The 16,887-nt window shown below is 39.6% G+C and overlaps 1 protein-coding gene across 3 annotated transcripts in view; it reads left to right on the forward strand.

Annotated features, from left to right (window-relative positions):
• The window catches only part of Atxn7 (ataxin 7), a 99,131-nt gene that overhangs the window by 41,473 nt on the left and 40,771 nt on the right, over positions 1-16,887 (forward strand). For 2 of the 3 annotated variants that reach the window (XM_051139934.1, XM_051139917.1), the window contains exon 4: positions 2,570-2,674. The exons of the other annotated variant lie outside the window; for it this stretch is intronic. In XM_051139934.1, the coding sequence (XP_050995891.1) occupies positions 2,570-2,674 (105 nt within the window). The remainder of the gene's footprint in view (positions 1-2,569; positions 2,675-16,887) is intronic. 3 annotated transcript variants of the gene reach the window in all.

Here is a 16,887-nt window from a genome sequence, read left to right on the forward strand (position 1 = left end):
CACAATAACCTCTAACCTCCCTCTTCATTCTGCTAGTTACAGAGGGTGAAGGAAACAGATTTAAAAGAAGACACTATGGTCTCCGTAAAGGGCATTGTGTCGCTGTCAGTCACTGCTATTTGCAAGGCTCTATACGTTTTCTCTCTTCCTATCATCATCATCATCATCATCATCCTTAATTGGGTGGTGGTCTCAGAGCATCATGCAGTTTGGGCAGGCACTCAACCACTGGATGCAGGTTGCCCTGATTTTTCAACTTGTCTTGGATTTAAATGAGTAGGGAGTTAACCACCAATAGCATCTGAATGCGTGGATAGACAGACAGATATAGATAGATTTTGTTTTTTGAGGCAGCATCTTGCTATATAATTATAGTCCACATTGTCTTCAAACTCATCCTCCTGCTTCGGCTCCCAGGTGCTAGGTCTACAGTGTTTGCGGCTGTACCTAACTAAAGCATGCATGTCGCATCATGCTGCCTATCACTGAGTACAGTAAGAAATGAAAGACACAGCTCAGCACAGGCTAACAGGAAGTTACAGCCATTTTTAAATGCTATTTAACTTTTGTTTATTAAGTAAGGTTAATTTGCTTGTTTTCATGAATGAAACTATTAATTTGGCATTTAAAGACATTTTACCCTTTTTTAACTCCTAGCAATGAAATTTATGTCACTCTAGTAATTTGAATTATCCTTATTTGTTCTGTATTATGGTACTTAGCACAGGGATGTAATGGAACTTCCATGTCAGACAATAGTCTTAGAAGAATAGCATATTATATATACATCACCCCATGGAATATAACTTTACTTCTACTCCCGTATGTGCTATGTTTAACCTAAAGTGGGCATGTTTTAAGAAAATAGTACCTGGCTAAGTTCTTATTTTTCATGTAATTAAGCTTAGTCATGGGAGTAGCGGTGTGCTGCACATTTCTTACAGTGTCTTCTCAGCTTGTGTAATCAAAGGCACTTAACCCTCATATTCCAAATTACTGACATTAAAATCTAGATGGAATGCCTAGAAATCATTCTCTGGTCCTAGGAAACTAAGTTCAAACCACTGTGTGTGTTAGGATTGAATCCCTGCTCGTGGCTCTAGACAGAGTACTTTGCCATGCTCTACCTCAGTTTATTCTTCGTGGAATGGTGACCTGTGTGAGTAACTGTCAAGATAAAGTGAGAAAACAGGACAGAGAAACTACTCAGGGATGTGCCTGCATCCCAGAATTGCAACGTCCTTAGTACATTTCAGATTTATGGGTATTTATGTGCAATTCAGTATAATAGATACTTTCAAGAAAATGTTAGCAATAGCCATTCGTAAATAATAGATTGCCAATTTGATATTTTAGATATCATTTTCTGACATCTATGGTGTTTTCTTTTTTAAAAACAAAGTACCATTGTGTGGAAAAAGTGAAATTAAATCGATAGGAAAGAGAGAGGAGGCCAGTTAGCACTCCCCCCCACCCTGCTTGCTTTTTACTAATTACTTATTTTGTTGCAGTTAGAGATTGAACCCAGGCCCTTGCGCAGGCTAGGCAAGCATTCTCCCACTGTTCTTTTCTTCCTCCCCTTACTTTGATTTGCTAAAATATTTGCCAAGTTAAAGAGTGCTATCTAAAATTGATAATTTTGAAGTATTTAAAAAATTTAGATTCTGGATCTAAACTCTGAGTTGATTCACAGATTGTTATTAACAATATCTAATGGTTGGACTTTTGTTTTTTGAGACAGGGTTTCTCTGTGTAGCCTTGGCTGTCCTGGAGTCGCTGTGTAGACCAGGCTGGCCTGGAACTCACAGCGATCCGCCTGCCTCTGCCTCCCCAGTGCTGGGATTAAAGGCGTGTGCCACTACGCCCGGCTATGGTTGGACTTTTTATATTTAACCATAATACAAGAAATGAAATTATTTTGAATTTTTATATATATATATATATGCATGTAGTTTGGTTTTCACTGTTGTGTTTAAAAAAATAAAACTTCTCCTCTGCACTATTTTGAAGATCAAACTGTAATATGTGAACATCCTGTGTTTGTACCCAAGTTTGATGGCATTAATATATAAGAGACTGTTGGGCCCTAAAAATAAATAGAAAACAACTTTCTTTGTATGGCATGGTGGTGGAATCAATAATTTCACTCTTTGGTGATATCTCTATACCTTTCTTATCTGGTTTGTAGGGCTGAGATCAGCTGACTGAATAAAATGCATATTTAAGCAAATAAAAACATTTGTGATGCTTTGTGAATTACTAAGCATTTCCTATACTTACAAATTGTTCCTCAATCACAGTAGAGTTCACCTTTAATCATTTTATTGTGTTAATGGATTCATTGTTTACATGTTAATAGCTCTATTATACCTCATAATAACTTGATGCATTGTATTTGAACCCTTTATAGACCAATAGTCTGGTTTGCCTTCTGTGGATTGTGATAGGCTCTCGAGCTGCCCGTGTGTTCTTTACTCTCGTAAAGTGTTTCCTGTAGAAAGGAGTGCTCCTCCAGGTGCTTCATCGCAGTCCTAACAGATGAGTGAGTGTTGCTGTTTCTTTGTTTCAGATATGCCAATATTTGGCCTCTGTCCCGCACATGATGATTTCTACTTAGTGGTGTGTAACGACTGCAACCAAGTTGTCAAACCGCAGGCATTTCAATCTCATTATGGTAAGTGTTGAACCATGAAAGTCATCAGGAGGGAACCGTAGAGAACGCGGCGTTTCTGACAGTGCTTCTGGGAGGTTACCAGCATCTTCTCCCACAGGAAGTAGACTTGGTGATTCATAGAAGGGGCTAAGAATTATCATGCTGGGTGGTTTCTGGTTGCATTTTTGATTATTCCTGAAAGTGAAGGAGAAAGTTCTCTTTTGAAACTTTATACCAATATTGTTATAGATTTCTTGGAGTGGTGTCTCTCTATGTAGCTCTGGTTGTCTTGGATTCACTATATAGACCAGGCTGGTCTCGAACTCACAGGGCTATGCTTGCTTCTGCCTCCCAAGTGCTGAGATAAAAGGAGTGTGCTACCATACAAAAGACTGACATTTAAAAATAAAGTCAGTCAGTTGACCAGTATTTTGGGCTCAGGCCTTTGAAGCTTGGACTAGATTGGACTTAAATTTAACCCTGTAAGAACCATAGGGTTTTGTTTGTTTTGTTTTGTTTTCCCCTTCAGCAAGTGACCCAACCTTAGTTTGCTTTTTACAGTACAGGGAGCAGTGGCAATGTCAGTGATCCTACTGAAACTATTGGAATGCATGTGTAAAGCCACCAGCAGTGCTTAGCACACCTCAGTTCCGAGGGGGTTAGCAGGGTGGACAGGTCCAGCTGCAGACACCAGACGGTTTATGTCTAGAGCTAAAACAGCCCGAAGCATTAAGAATAAGGAGGAACACCAATTGCCCACCACTAAGTACCGTGAGCCTTCCTAGAGAAAATAGCCTTTGCATAAGGATTTGAAAAGAAAAATAGTTTGTCTTTTTCCATGTTTTTTATTTCTAAAGTACGATATGTAAGCCAATTTTGGAAAGTCCAGAAGGTAAAAATTTTAATGACCTTTAACTCCCTGACTTTGGAAATGTTTTGATCAGAATATACAGGACTCCCACATGCAGCTGCACAGCTTATGTCCTGAACAGCCATATTTGGTGGGTCCAGGCTGGTTTCAGAGCGACATGACTATGCTCAGAGCCAAAAACATCCCGGCTGTCTGGAATGTGCTAGACAGTTCTCATTGGCCAGAGCTGATGTACCCATTTGTGGATGAGCCCCATAGTAAAGCAGGCTGGGTGTAACTCATGGGCCTTTGCTGTGTTGTTAGTGGACATCTGTTGCAGGTACTCAGAACCAGCGGATGAGTTTGTAATGCTTTCAGACACTGGTAGATAGATGGACTTAGAAGGAAGCATAAAGAAACCATAAATACGCTGTTTCTTGCACCTCAGTTTCCTTTTCTGTGGTCTAGGGATGCAGGATCACTGTGGGGAACTATCAGCAAGGGCACCAAAGAAACATCATCAAAGTGTTTTTAAAACTAGTATTTTAATGCTGGATTTATCCGCAGCTTTATGTTCAGTCTTCCTGTGTCTGCTTTAGACTCTGAGTAGATAAATGGAGAAAGTGTCTTCAAATCTAGTGTCTACCTTTCTCTCTGACAGTCCCTGGTGCAGTGACAGTAAAGACCCCAGCACAAGGCTGCTGTCCCTCTAGTGGTAAGGGAAATATTACAGTTTAGAAGAGAGGCCCTGGCGAGGAATGAGTATCCTAGAAGCTTTTCTGAGTCAGCAGCAGAGGGGAATTAGGAAGGGGATAGGAATTGCAGACAGATCAGCACAGGGCCTCTTGAAGTGGAGGGGGGATGTCATCCTATTTGCCTGGATGGGAAGTGTCCTCAGTGCCAAGGGAAACCCCTTTTGGTGCTGCCCTGTCACTTCTGTGTGCAGAAATTGTGAAAGGAAAACTATTTTTGGAAACCAATCTTCCTTCCTCCCTTCTCCCCTTCCTTTTTGATGAAATTCCAGGAGGACAATTCTTGCATTGTCTTTTCATATAGTTAATAACTATAAAAAATGATTTTCGAAATCAGAATCTTGTTAAGTAGACATTGTCATTTGTTTAGTGAAGTACGGATGTCCTTGACTTACGGTGGGGTTAGTACTGATAAGCCATTGTATTTTGAAAATACTAGATGTTGGAAATGCATTTAAATCCTTCTAACTTAGCAAACCTAGTTTAGCAACACTGTCACCAGGGGCAGCCTTTCCCATGAGGCTGTGGCTGGCGGGGCACTGTGGGCTCTGCTGCTGCTGCTGTCACTCAGCATCAGACTCTAGCCTGGAAAGTGCTCAGAATTCAGTCCCCAGCTTCTGCTGTGCGTGTATTGTTCTGATGTCAGTGTTTGGGCAAGGAAGTCGCTGAAATAGCCTGATTTTGCCCTGACTATAGGGAAACAGCTTTAGCATGAGCAGTGCTGTGTGTGATCTTACAGCGTTTCTCCCTTGCAGTTATGGAAGCTTGCACTTAATACCCATTGGTTGTGTAGGTGCTCTGGATTTCTATAGATTTCAGCACTGGGAGTCAAGGTTTGTCTTAGAAAAACTCATACCTGCCAATGGAGTGAGTACATCTTTTGATAAAATGTGGTAGTAAATTTCTGTGAATTCATACAACTTTAAGGAGCAAACAGACAGTTGCTGCAATATCTGCTTTCTTGAAGTTGCTGTAATATTTTCAAATAGTCCAGCATTCCTCATATATATCTTGGTAGTTACTCAGTGTTTTGAAGCACAGGATGCTTCTTAGGGTTCATATCAGACTCAAAAAGCATGTCTTGCATCTGAATCAAGGGAGCTCTCTGATAAACTGAGTCCCAAAATCCACTTCAGACTTACCATATTGGAATCTCCCAGCAGAACCCAGTAACTGGCAGTGGAACCTTGGGTGGCTGTGACTTGCAGTTGACCAACGCTTCCTGCCCTCACAGACACTGTCCACTGTGGGGCTACTGCAGATTCTCACACCTACTCAAAAGAATTCGTGACTGTAGCAGTGATGCAGAGAAGAGGCCTTGTTCTTAAAACTATTTTGAAGTCGTCATGTCATGTGCTGATAATGTCACATTGCTTGCTGCTGAAACTGTAACTATGAAAGAGGACTGACGAAGCCTAGCTTTCTCTAGGACCAGAAGTGACATTCTTGTGAAGGGGAAATCCTAGTGAGGTGGCGATGGATGTGCTGGCCCTCTGGATCTGCACAGGCAGTGCTAGAGTGTTGTTAGGGGTGCTGTGTAGCCTGCCTCTGGGACTGCGTGCCTTATTCTAGTGATCGCCACAGAGCCTCTGCAGAGCCCACTGCTCTGTGCCCTGCTGCTCACCGTTTTCACTTAGCAAGAGGCACTTAACCCCTCCACACCACCTTTCTAAACAGATATGAGTGATCTTACATAACAGAATTAGGTGAGCGATATTAATTCATCCTGGACAGGTACCATATTTAGAATCTGTATAGTTAATTGAAACCTTGATCAAATGTCAGCCCTTGCTTTAGATTGGCTAGGCTAATCTACTTATTAACCTTTTGGGTCAGCCTGACTCTCTGAGCTAGGGTATGGTAGTGACTTATATTTAATCATGCTCTGTCTGACTAATTCTGACTTAGTTACTGACTTAATCTCAGTTACTACTTTTCTTTAAATCAGTTTTTATTGCTATAAATCATTTACAAAGAAAACACTTAATGGAAACATAGAAATAGGCCAGCGTTATTTATCATAAAGAATGGTAGTGAATGATAAAGAACATTTAAGTATTTGTTGATGGTCTTGCTAGTTTAGGCTATGAACCTGAGACCTGCCCTTTCTGTTTAAAAGGAATAAAGTGGTAACAGCAAGTTATCCACATATGGTATGGTTTTATCACAGAACTGAAAGAGGTTTGAAAAGGCCACTTGTTTCACTTACGATTTAATGTTAGTAATGTTTGGAGTGGAGTTTATTCCATGTTTTGTAAAACACCAGCTTTAAGCTATTAGATTTTATTTCCTTTGATGATTTAGGAGTTTACCCGTTTGAAATAACAGATGTTGGAAGCAGAATTCTAGACTCTTCTATTGCTCTGCAAAAGGATCACATGCCAATGCCTTTGTCATCCCGCAGTTGCTTGCACTAGTCATTGTGAGTGGCACGTGAGTCTATTGGTCAGTCCTGTCAGAGCTCTGCTCACAAATGACGATCATAAACTGGCTGTTGGTGGGTTAGAATAGGACTGGTATCAACTTGCTGTGCTCTTACAGCCTTTCCCTTCTGAATCTTGCACTTCATGAACTGGGTGCTTTGCATTTTTTGGGTGCCAACATAAATTACATACAACAAAGTATCATTTTCATCAGAGGATAGGTAACTGACTCAGGAAAAATTGCTGTAGTTGTGCTAATTAGCTGATTTCAAAGAATGTTAATATAACAGCAAGATGATTCTTATCCTGAGATCTATTGGGCTAGAACAGCTATAATGCTGGTTTTATTGTTTATAAAATTGGGCAGTTGATTGTGAGCATCATTGCTGTCACACAGTTGACTTTTATCACGAACACAGCTTGCTATTTAACTGAGAAGAAGCACTCCTTCTGATCTGATTGTCTTAAACTTAGGAAGCAATAACTTTAGGAGGGTTTTATGTTTTGTTTTTTGGTTTTTGGTTTTGTTTTTTTTTTTTTTTTTTTTTTTGTGACTTTTTGAGCTAAAAAAGTATTTTTAACTGAGGGTTTTTTTTGTTTTTTGTGTTTTTGTTTTTGTTTTTTGCTAATGAATGGTTATATAGTCTGAGTCCTTCTAGTTTGAAATTTTGTTGATAACTAATATTTTTTAATATTGGCATTAATTAAAACATATAATATCCACAGATAATACTCATTATTTTCAATGGTACTTGATGACTTCCAAAGCATTATTGCACAGATTGTTTGATTTTTTTTTTCATTCCTAGTTTACAGGTGAAAGTCTTAAATTAAATTTCATTTACACAGATAAAATGTACCAAGCCACCCACTTCTCTTGCATATAATATGGATGGATAGAGTTAAAGGAAAAGCCTGAGAAGACATAATAAATTCTACATGTCTCTGATTATTGTGATTAGTGACAGATGTTTTTAAGTTTTCTTAGAGTAACTGGATCATCATTGTAAACCAGTTACATCAGAGAGCCCCTTTAGTAACTGAAAGATGGAAGGGTGGAGGTAGATGTTGGATTCAGCAGTCACTTATGTTATGTTCTTAACTCAGAGCCATAGTAGTGAGCTAAAGATAAGCTCTTTCTTGTAGAAGATACTCTGTAGCTCTTCAGAGAATTTACTGCCTTCTTTCTTTCTGCAGTTAATAAACTGATCCATCTGTGGAGCAGAAAAAGCACATTCCACTGGAAGATGTGGAAAAGTGTCAAGCTCTAGTTTTGGTTGCTTGGTGGGACATGGGCTATAGTGGGAATCAGGGAAGCCAGCTAGTGTGCTGTTTGATATTGTTTAAGTGATAAGAATTGTGGTAGCTGTGGCAGAGAGGCGTACATGGGATTGAACCCTACTCTGGCAGTATGAACCCAGCAAGGACTGCTGGTGGACAAGGTAGGAGCGGTGTGGGGAGGAAGTGAGGGAATGACTCGGGGCACTTTGGCTTAAGTAGCCAGATGAATTGACTTGATGGCTGTTCTTTCAGTTCGTATATGGGCATTCGTGTTTGAACAACGTGTACTGACTGAAATGGGAAGCCTTGACGTGTTGTAGTCAGCCTTTGGGGGCTTTCTACAGATTGTAGAGGTCGAAAAAATATTGTAGTGATGGTAAATTTAGGAAGGCCATTTATTGTTTTCAACTCTTTTGTGTTTACTTTCTTTTTGCTACAGTTTTTCCTTGTTTTTACTCAGTAACCCAGTTAGTAATTTAATCATAAAAGTCAAGAAACAAAAGAACATGTATGTGTTTTCCTAGAACTTCTCATATTTTCATCAGCAGCAAGATTTTAGTTAAGGGCTGTCTTGTATGCCTAAGACTTGCATTCAGCTGGGTGTGGTAGTGGACAGCTTTGATCCCAGCAGTCTGGAGGGAAAGGGTGGTCAGTCTCTTGACTTGGAGGTCAACCTTTTCCTCATAGAGGGTTCCAGGCCAGCCAGAATACATAGTAAGACCTGTGTGTCTTTAAGAAAAGACAGATTGGATTCAATTCCCAAGCCCACTAAAGGAGGGAAAAAAGTATATGATAGAATTTTAAAAAATTATTATTGAGATAGTAATGTATGGGCTGGAGAAAAAATTAATCAGTAACATAACTGCAGTCAGAATGAACCAAGTCCTTCATCTTTTCTGAGGTTCAGCTTGATGGATAAGGTCTTAGGATGCTATTAGACCCCAATCAAAAGAATATTTGCCTGCATATTCCCATGAACAGTTAGATTTTTTTATTATTTTGCCTCCTTATAAATCTATTTATGTATTAATGACATTGCTCTGCTGTATTCTTTTTTAAAAGCTGTCTATTCTATCTTATTAATTCATTGTAATTAATGTAACTGATTCTCTGTGAGTGAGCACTGAGATTTTCATTGCTTTGTTTCCATGTACAATACTTTCAAAGAATCATCCATCATTCAATGAAACTGTCATTATTTCAACATGTTGTTTCTCTACATGGTGGCTAGTCCAAGATGCTTACTAGGTTTTTACTCTAGTGAATTAATGAATTATTTTGAGGTTCTGATTTGGATCACTAAGAAAATGCAAATGTAAATTTCTGACAATATATGTGCATACACATGCACATTGTCCACAATATATTTGTATCAAAATACATGCACTTAGATATTTGTAATTCTTGTTTATTAGCTATACCATAATGAAGTCAAAATGGTTAGAAATCTGTTTTAAAAAGCCAGTGTTGAGCAGGGCATGGTGGCACACACCTATAATCCCAGCACTCAAGAGGTAGAAAAGCAGGCGAATTGCTGTGAGTTCAAGGCCAGCCTCGTGTACAAAGCTTGAGTCCAGGATGGCCAAAGCTAAACAGAGAAACACACTCTACCTTATCACATGAATTGGACTGTGGAACCCATAAATGAAGGAGAGAACTGATTGACCAAAGTTGTCCTCTGACATCCACACGGGTAAATAACAGATAATTTATTTACAGAACAAATACAGTTTTCAAGTTAAAATTAAGTTAAAATACAAGCAATGAGTTCCTGATCATGCAAGATCTAGGTCTTGGTATGTACTGTCTTTGGAGTTAAAAATAAACTTTGGAGAAAATTTAGTTTTCATTGCCTCTTATAATTGCTGTGCTAAATAGTTTTCCAGAATTCCTAATATTAAGGATTTATAGTGAGTGTTAGAAAGTCTATGTGTTGGTTTGTCAGAGTTGCAAATAGATCTCTGTCTTATGACTCAGATGTGTGCTTTTGTGGTCCTTTTACCTCCACGTGCTTGTGAGCAGAAGAGATAGTGGCATAGTAAAGGTACACTTGTTTAGCGAGCATGACAATTCCATGCATCCCAGGTTTTCGTAAGTTCCCTTTATAGGGAATTTTAAAAAATCATCACATTTAATCCACTTATTTTATGTGTGTAGGTGTGGTGCATTTTTGCCACAGTATATGTGTGGAGGTTTAGGAACAGCTTGCTTTGTAGACCAAGCTGGCCTTGAACTCATAGCAATCCACCTGCCTCTGCCTCTGGGAGTGCTGGGATTAAAGACATGTGCCACCATGAGGGGACATGTGGTGTGTGTTTACTAGAAGAGGAACTGCCTCTTGCAGTGGCATGGTTTTTGCTGGCTGATAAATATCCTAGGAAAGATTCTGAGAGGATATCTATCTATCTATCTATCTATCTATCTATCTATCTATCTATCTAATTCGCGCGCGCGCACACACACACACACACACACACACACACACACACGCACACCCACCCACACCCACACCCAAAAACAGAGGCTGGGGTTTTTGGTTTTGGCTTCTCTTCTTTTTTTGGTTTTTGTTGTTGTTGTTTTTTGTTTTTTTGGTTGTTTTTTTTTTTTTTTGCTTCTGTTCTAAGTTTTATTTATTTTTTCTAGTTATTTGTAATTTTCTTTTCTTTATTAATACATTTATTTGATTACACATGTATAAAACAAACTACATACAGCAGGGAGAACCATGTGATAATTATGAGTTCTATAAATGTTACATTCATAGTGGTTTGGCTATTTGTATTTGTCGAGCTTGAAGTAAATGTCTTTCCTGTCTTGTTGGGTCTAAATTTCTGAATGAAATTCATATCTATCCTTTCTCAACTCTAATAACTTCTTTATCTTGATCTAAAAAGATCTTATCCCCTAACCAACTAAACTTGATTGTAAAACTAAACTATCTGGCCTTCAGTGCCCCTCAGAGATTTGAGAAGGAATAAAACTTAAATTCCTGAGTGAACCAGAAGTGCAGGTTAGCAGCTTCCAAAAGGAACAATTGACTGTACTGCCTGAACAGTCACCCAACACTCTCTATAACGTTGGAGCCTCATCTTCAGCTTTTTTGGCCCGATATCTCTGCCAGACTTATTCGCAGGGCAAGAGCTATTGAGGACTTGCTTACCCTGTCTTGGCAGAGCGTGGCCGTTGGCTCTGCCTGCATCTAAGCTGCCGAGTTCTAGGCAGAACTCTGTCTATGGCTCAAATGAGGACATCTTGCCCAGTGGCTGGTTTGCCATGTTTGATTGGCTTCACTTGTTATCGTTTGACTGTTCATCTCTGATTCTTGAGAGTCTCCAGAGAATGCTTCAGGGTTCTGGATTCCGGCTGCTACTCCGGGTCTGGCTGCTACAGCTGCATTTGCTTTTGCTGAATTTCTGCTTTGCTATCTAATGGGGCTGTTGGAATCCTTATGACAAAGAGTGTAATCACTCCAAGGAACTGAGTCTAAAAAGGTCTACTTCTCATGTTCCCATTAACCTCTTTTCCCTCCTATCTAGAATAAGTGGGTTAGAAGAGAGACATAGGCATTAAAGAACCCCAAATAAAGTAGGTTTGTAAAAGTACAAAGCCTACATACTCACACTCACACACAAGCATGTTTAATTATATTTTGAGTTTTAAGAAAATTTCTCAACAAATACCCTTCCTTACTACCAGTACATCAGAATGCATTCTAAATCTAGGTACTTATTATATAAGGCAAAAAATATTTCAAAATGAGTGACTTTAAAATACTCAAACAATTCAAATTAATTTTTGTTATCTGTAGGAAATTTCTGTTCATTTTGTATGGCTTTTACCTTAGGGAAGAAAGTGAATTCTCCCAATCCAGGACTCATGCATTCAGAGTGTGCAGCCAGCTTTGTAAGGATGGGGTGTTCATTCATTGTAAGGCCAAGGAAAATATATCACCATTTTTCTGGCCTCAGTATCCTATTTCCATTTGGTATAATTGGTTATCTAGTAATAGTGTTCATGTTTGTCTATCAGTTGATCAGATGATGGTTCACACACATCTTTGTAAATCAGGCCATGAGGGCAATATATTATCTGTCTGCTTTATGTACATAAAGTGTGATTTGGCCCTGAAAGAACAGAAGAGGTAAGCCAGAGCAAAGCTGCTGTGTAGAATTAACCCCCAAGGTGAATTATCTCATATGAACTTTATTTCCCACCTCTCTCTCCTAATGAGCATTGCATAATAGCCTAACTCAGTTTCTTGGTAAAGCTAACCTGATTCTAAGATAGCAGTCTTTCAGGCCCTTGGCCTCAATGAATTGCTTGGTATTTCCAAGTTTGAAAATACTTTTTTCCCCTTTCAAGTGCTCCTTGGCAGCAGCTAAGGAATGCTAAAGCTGCTTTAAGTGCCAATTAAGGCCAATTATAACCCGCCTGGCCTGCTGAGACAGTGGAGTTAGTGGAGGCCTGTGTTCTTGTAAGATGAAGAACTGCCTCCTATCAGGAACATAGTATCTCATAACTTCCAACAGCTTGTTTGTTGTCCTACTGAACACAGCATGACACATCTGCTGCCTCTTGGCGTGCTCTTTAGGAAGTCCTAGGGTTTGTAAAGGACAGACTAGTTTCTGTAGTACAAGCTTATATATTACTCTGATTCTTCCATCTCTTCAAAAGCTGTCTATCCTTTATTTTCACCTTGGTTGTAATCAGTAATAGATAAGACTTACTGGATGCCTTGCTGTGTACTTGGAACTGCACTGTGTGCCTTGTTTACTTTCCACCTGTAGGAGGAGGCATGATGCCAGGCAAAGCCAGATCCTTTTCCCTAGGCCGTACAGGGTGTGAGAAATGTTCATACTGGTTTCTCTGTGCCCTTATCCCAGGTCCTCGCTGCCCTCTGGCTGCTGTGGGTGCTAGTTCACATGAGAGGGCCCACTCCATGACCCTCAGCCACAGTAAAACCCTTGAAACTATAACAGTCATAGAATTTTTGGTCTGTAAGGCAAGGATGTTATTTACTTTTGTTAAAATGATATTTTCGTCTTTTTAAAAAGGTGCCTTAATTATTTTCATAAGAAAAAATATGCCACAACTAAAAAGACAAAAACAAAAAAAAACCTAAAATCTTTAACACTGATGGAAAATTATTTAGACAATAGCAATGCTTTCAAAGAACAAAGCCAGGACTGGTTTAAACAAGATTTTCTTCAGAGCACTGAGAAGTAGTAGTTAAGACCTTTATCTGAGCTTTATTCTTAGATTTTGTGTATATGTACAGATTACCAATGCTCAAAATTACATTTTTCTTGACCTCACTATCACTCATACTTTGTCCAACATAGTTTAAAAGAACAAATTCAAATTATTTCTCTTAGCCAAGAACATGCCTGCATCCCAGCTGCCCTAAGAGCTGAAGTAGGAGGTCACAGGGTTCAGGGCTAGCCTCATCATTAGCAAGTCTGTCTAACAGTGCGTAGACTATAAGCACTGGCTCTGCTCAGTGCTGAGTTAGTCCCAGAACAGTCACAGACTGCCTGTTTCTGGGATTTTTTCCCCCCTTACTAGCATTGCCCCCATGTACAGAAGGGCATTTTAGAGAAACACACAAAAAATAAAACAAATGGACAATGACTATTTTTAAATTGTTCATTTTCTCTAACCATTAGGAAAATGCAAATTAAAACTGCTTTGAGATACCACCTCACCCCGGTCAGAATGGCTGTCATCAATAAATGTCAGCAAATGTTGGAGAGAATTTAGAGAGAAAGGAATCCTCATATACTCTTGGCGAACATGCAAATTATAGCCATTGTGGAAATCAGTTTGGAGAGTTCTCAAAAAATAAAAACTACCGTGTGACCCCACTATTTTACTCCTGAACATATAACCAGAGAACTTATGTCCTATGTAGAGATGTATTCACACCTCCATGTTTATTGCTGCTCCATTCACTACAGCAAGGAAGTGGAACCAACCTGGTTGTCCATCAGCAGATGCATGGGCAATGTGAAATGAGTGTTATAAAATGGAATACTATTCAACTCCAAAGAAAAATGAAATGGATAGATTTGAAATGTATAATATTAAGTGAGGTCATACACTCTCAGGAAAAAAAGTCCATATGTTCCCTCTCACGTACAGAAGCTAATAAATAATGTGTTTATATGTAAACAAATGTACATGTGAATATAATATGTAGTAAAGAGAAACAGAAAGACCAAATGTTAGAGGTACAGAGTGAATGCGTGCATGCAATGAGAAAGGATATTTATAAAAAAATGTCTTTTCCTATTTACAACTCAGTCATTGATTTTCAGTTTCATTCAGTAGTGAAAGTATAGAGCCCAGTGTGAAGCCCGCAGCTCTGTCCCACATGGCTGTTCTAACTGTATAGACGTTCTTTGAGTTGTGCAGTCTTTGGTTAATTAGGGTATGTGATTATAGTTTTTGCAACTTTTTTTTTGTTATCAGGTTTAAAATTTAAAAAAAAAATTAAACAAGACAGACATTTATATGGATGGACACTGGAGCCTGGTCCCATGGGTACAGTGGTGTAGCTGAAGCTTAGCCTAAGAGGGGCCCCTGCTGTCCCAGTGTTGTTCTGAGACTGGTGATGGGAGAGACCCTTCAGTTGTTCCTTGGGGCAGGTAGGTGAGTTAACTATGGATAACTAGAAGAGCTGTTACATTTAGATTGAATATAAGGGAATGTGCCGAAATCCAGTGAATTAGCCTGAAGTCTTCATTATTAACTATTATTATTGAGCAAGGCCTCACTTGGTAGTCCACTTTGGCCTGACATTCACAATATAGCCCAGGCTATCCTTGAAACCCAGAAATACTCCTTCAGCCAGGCAAGTGCTTTTGAACTACAGGATGTGAACCAAGATGCCCAGCTTGAAATCTTTGTGCTAATTAAGTTGAAAGGATTTGGGGGAGAAATGTCCTTCTCCTGTACATATAAGCCAGTGTGTCTGCTCCAATACCTTCAGGGCTACTGTAGTTTTGAGTTCCTGATTATAGCTGTGAGTCATGAGAGTAGACTGCAGGGCACCCCCTGCATGGGTATTAAAATTACAGACATGGTTGGAATCCAAGTGCTTGTTATAAATGTAAAGAGTGTGGCAATTCTCTTTTTAGAGTTAATTTAGAACTTGTGTCTCACATTTTCTTTTGCCTTCTGGTAAAATCATTTGCACCAGAGTAATTCATGACTTTTGCTAACCAGTCTACACATTCATTCTCTTCTCTCTCTCTCTCTCTCTCTCTCTCTCTCTCTCTCTCTCTCTCTCTCTCTCTCTCTCTCTCTTTCTCTCCCCCCCCTCCTTCCCTCTCTTCCCCCTCCCTTCCTCTCTTCCCCCCTCCCTCCCTCTCTTCCCCTCTCTCTCCCTCTCCCTGCCTCCCTCCCTTCTCTCCCCTCTCTTTATCTCTCTCATACACACACAGTCTCTTCCACACACACACTCATTCACACACTCTGACCCACTCATACAGAGATTCTGTTATATTCCCCCTCTTTTCACATTTAAAAATGTTTGTTCTGATCCACCAAGCATCTGAGCCATTATTACCATAAAACTCAGGAGCTAGCAGTCCATCTCATGTCTAACAGTAGGTTTTGTTGGTTGGCAAGAGAGGAGTTTATTGTAGGGAGATTTCCATGTTGCTGAGTTAGGGACAGCCAAGCCAGGGTCACTGCCTGATAAGGAGCCACAGAAGACAGGTGTATTAAGAATAGAAGAGCTGCCAGGTGGTAGTGGTGCACACTTTCTAATCTCTGCATTCAGGAGGTAGAGGCAGCTGGATCTCTGATTTCAAGACCAGTCTGGTCTACAGAGTTCCAAGACAGCCAGGACTACACAGAAAACAAAACAAAACAAAACAACAACAACAATAAACCAAATTAATAAATGAAAGAAAGAAAGAAGAGTAGAAGAACTCTCCACTTTGGTGCCTGAGGCATTGGATGCCCAACCAGACAATAAACACAATATTGGACAGATTTTGAAAACATGTATCAAAAATGTATTGAGATTGTTGCTTCTTGATTTAGGAAAGAAAAGTTTGCTTAGTAGACTTGACCCTTAGTGAGTACTGTTAGTTTAGTATACGGGAAATAAAACATGGAGAAAGGCTACTGATATTTATAGAAATACCATAATTACACAGGTTTTAAAATTAGTCCTATGCTTTAAAAAAAAAAGTAAACCCAGCAGTAATATTGCTACTCTAAAATTAGTCATAAAACAACAGTGTGATAATTTACATTTCAGCTGGCTCAATTTATAAATTCCACCTTCAATTCTGACAAATTGCCTCTTCTTTCATATAGAGTAGTGGTTCTCCACCTGTGGGTTGCGCCCCTTTGAGAGTTGGAGGACCCTTTCAGGGGCGTCACAGATCAGCTAGTCTGCATGCCAGACATTTACATTATGGTTCACAACAGTAGCAAAATTACAGCTATGAAGTAGCAAGGAAAATAATGTCATGGTTGGAAGTTCATGGTCCACAATATGAGGACCTGTATATTAGGAAGGTAGGTTGAGAACCAATGATGTAGCAGAATTAATTTATACCAGCCGGCATGCCTTGTATGACGATATTAAATGAAAGTAGACTCCACCCCATTTTCTGTTGATCTGCCAGGACCTTTGTAATTCAAGTGCTTTTTACAGTAGTAGCAAATGTTACATAAGCCCAAACATGGAGCAAATTTGGAGTTGGTGGACAGACCCAAATCATGATGCGGGCTTGCAGTAACAAGTGTGCAGTGAAGCACAGCCTAGCTCCGAATGGGAGGTAGCAGGAAGCCTTTTGTGAACAGCACTTCCTCTGCACAGGAGCCTAGGGCTCCTCCGCTGGGTGAGTTTTCAGAAGTGGGGTTTGGCCTGGGGCCTGGTTTTGAGTAAACCTGCAGAAGGTGAGTTAG

The sequence above is a fragment of the Acomys russatus genome, chromosome 3 (assembly GCF_903995435.1).
Source record: "Acomys russatus chromosome 3, mAcoRus1.1, whole genome shotgun sequence".
NCBI classification, from domain to species: domain Eukaryota; kingdom Metazoa; phylum Chordata; class Mammalia; order Rodentia; family Muridae; genus Acomys; species Acomys russatus.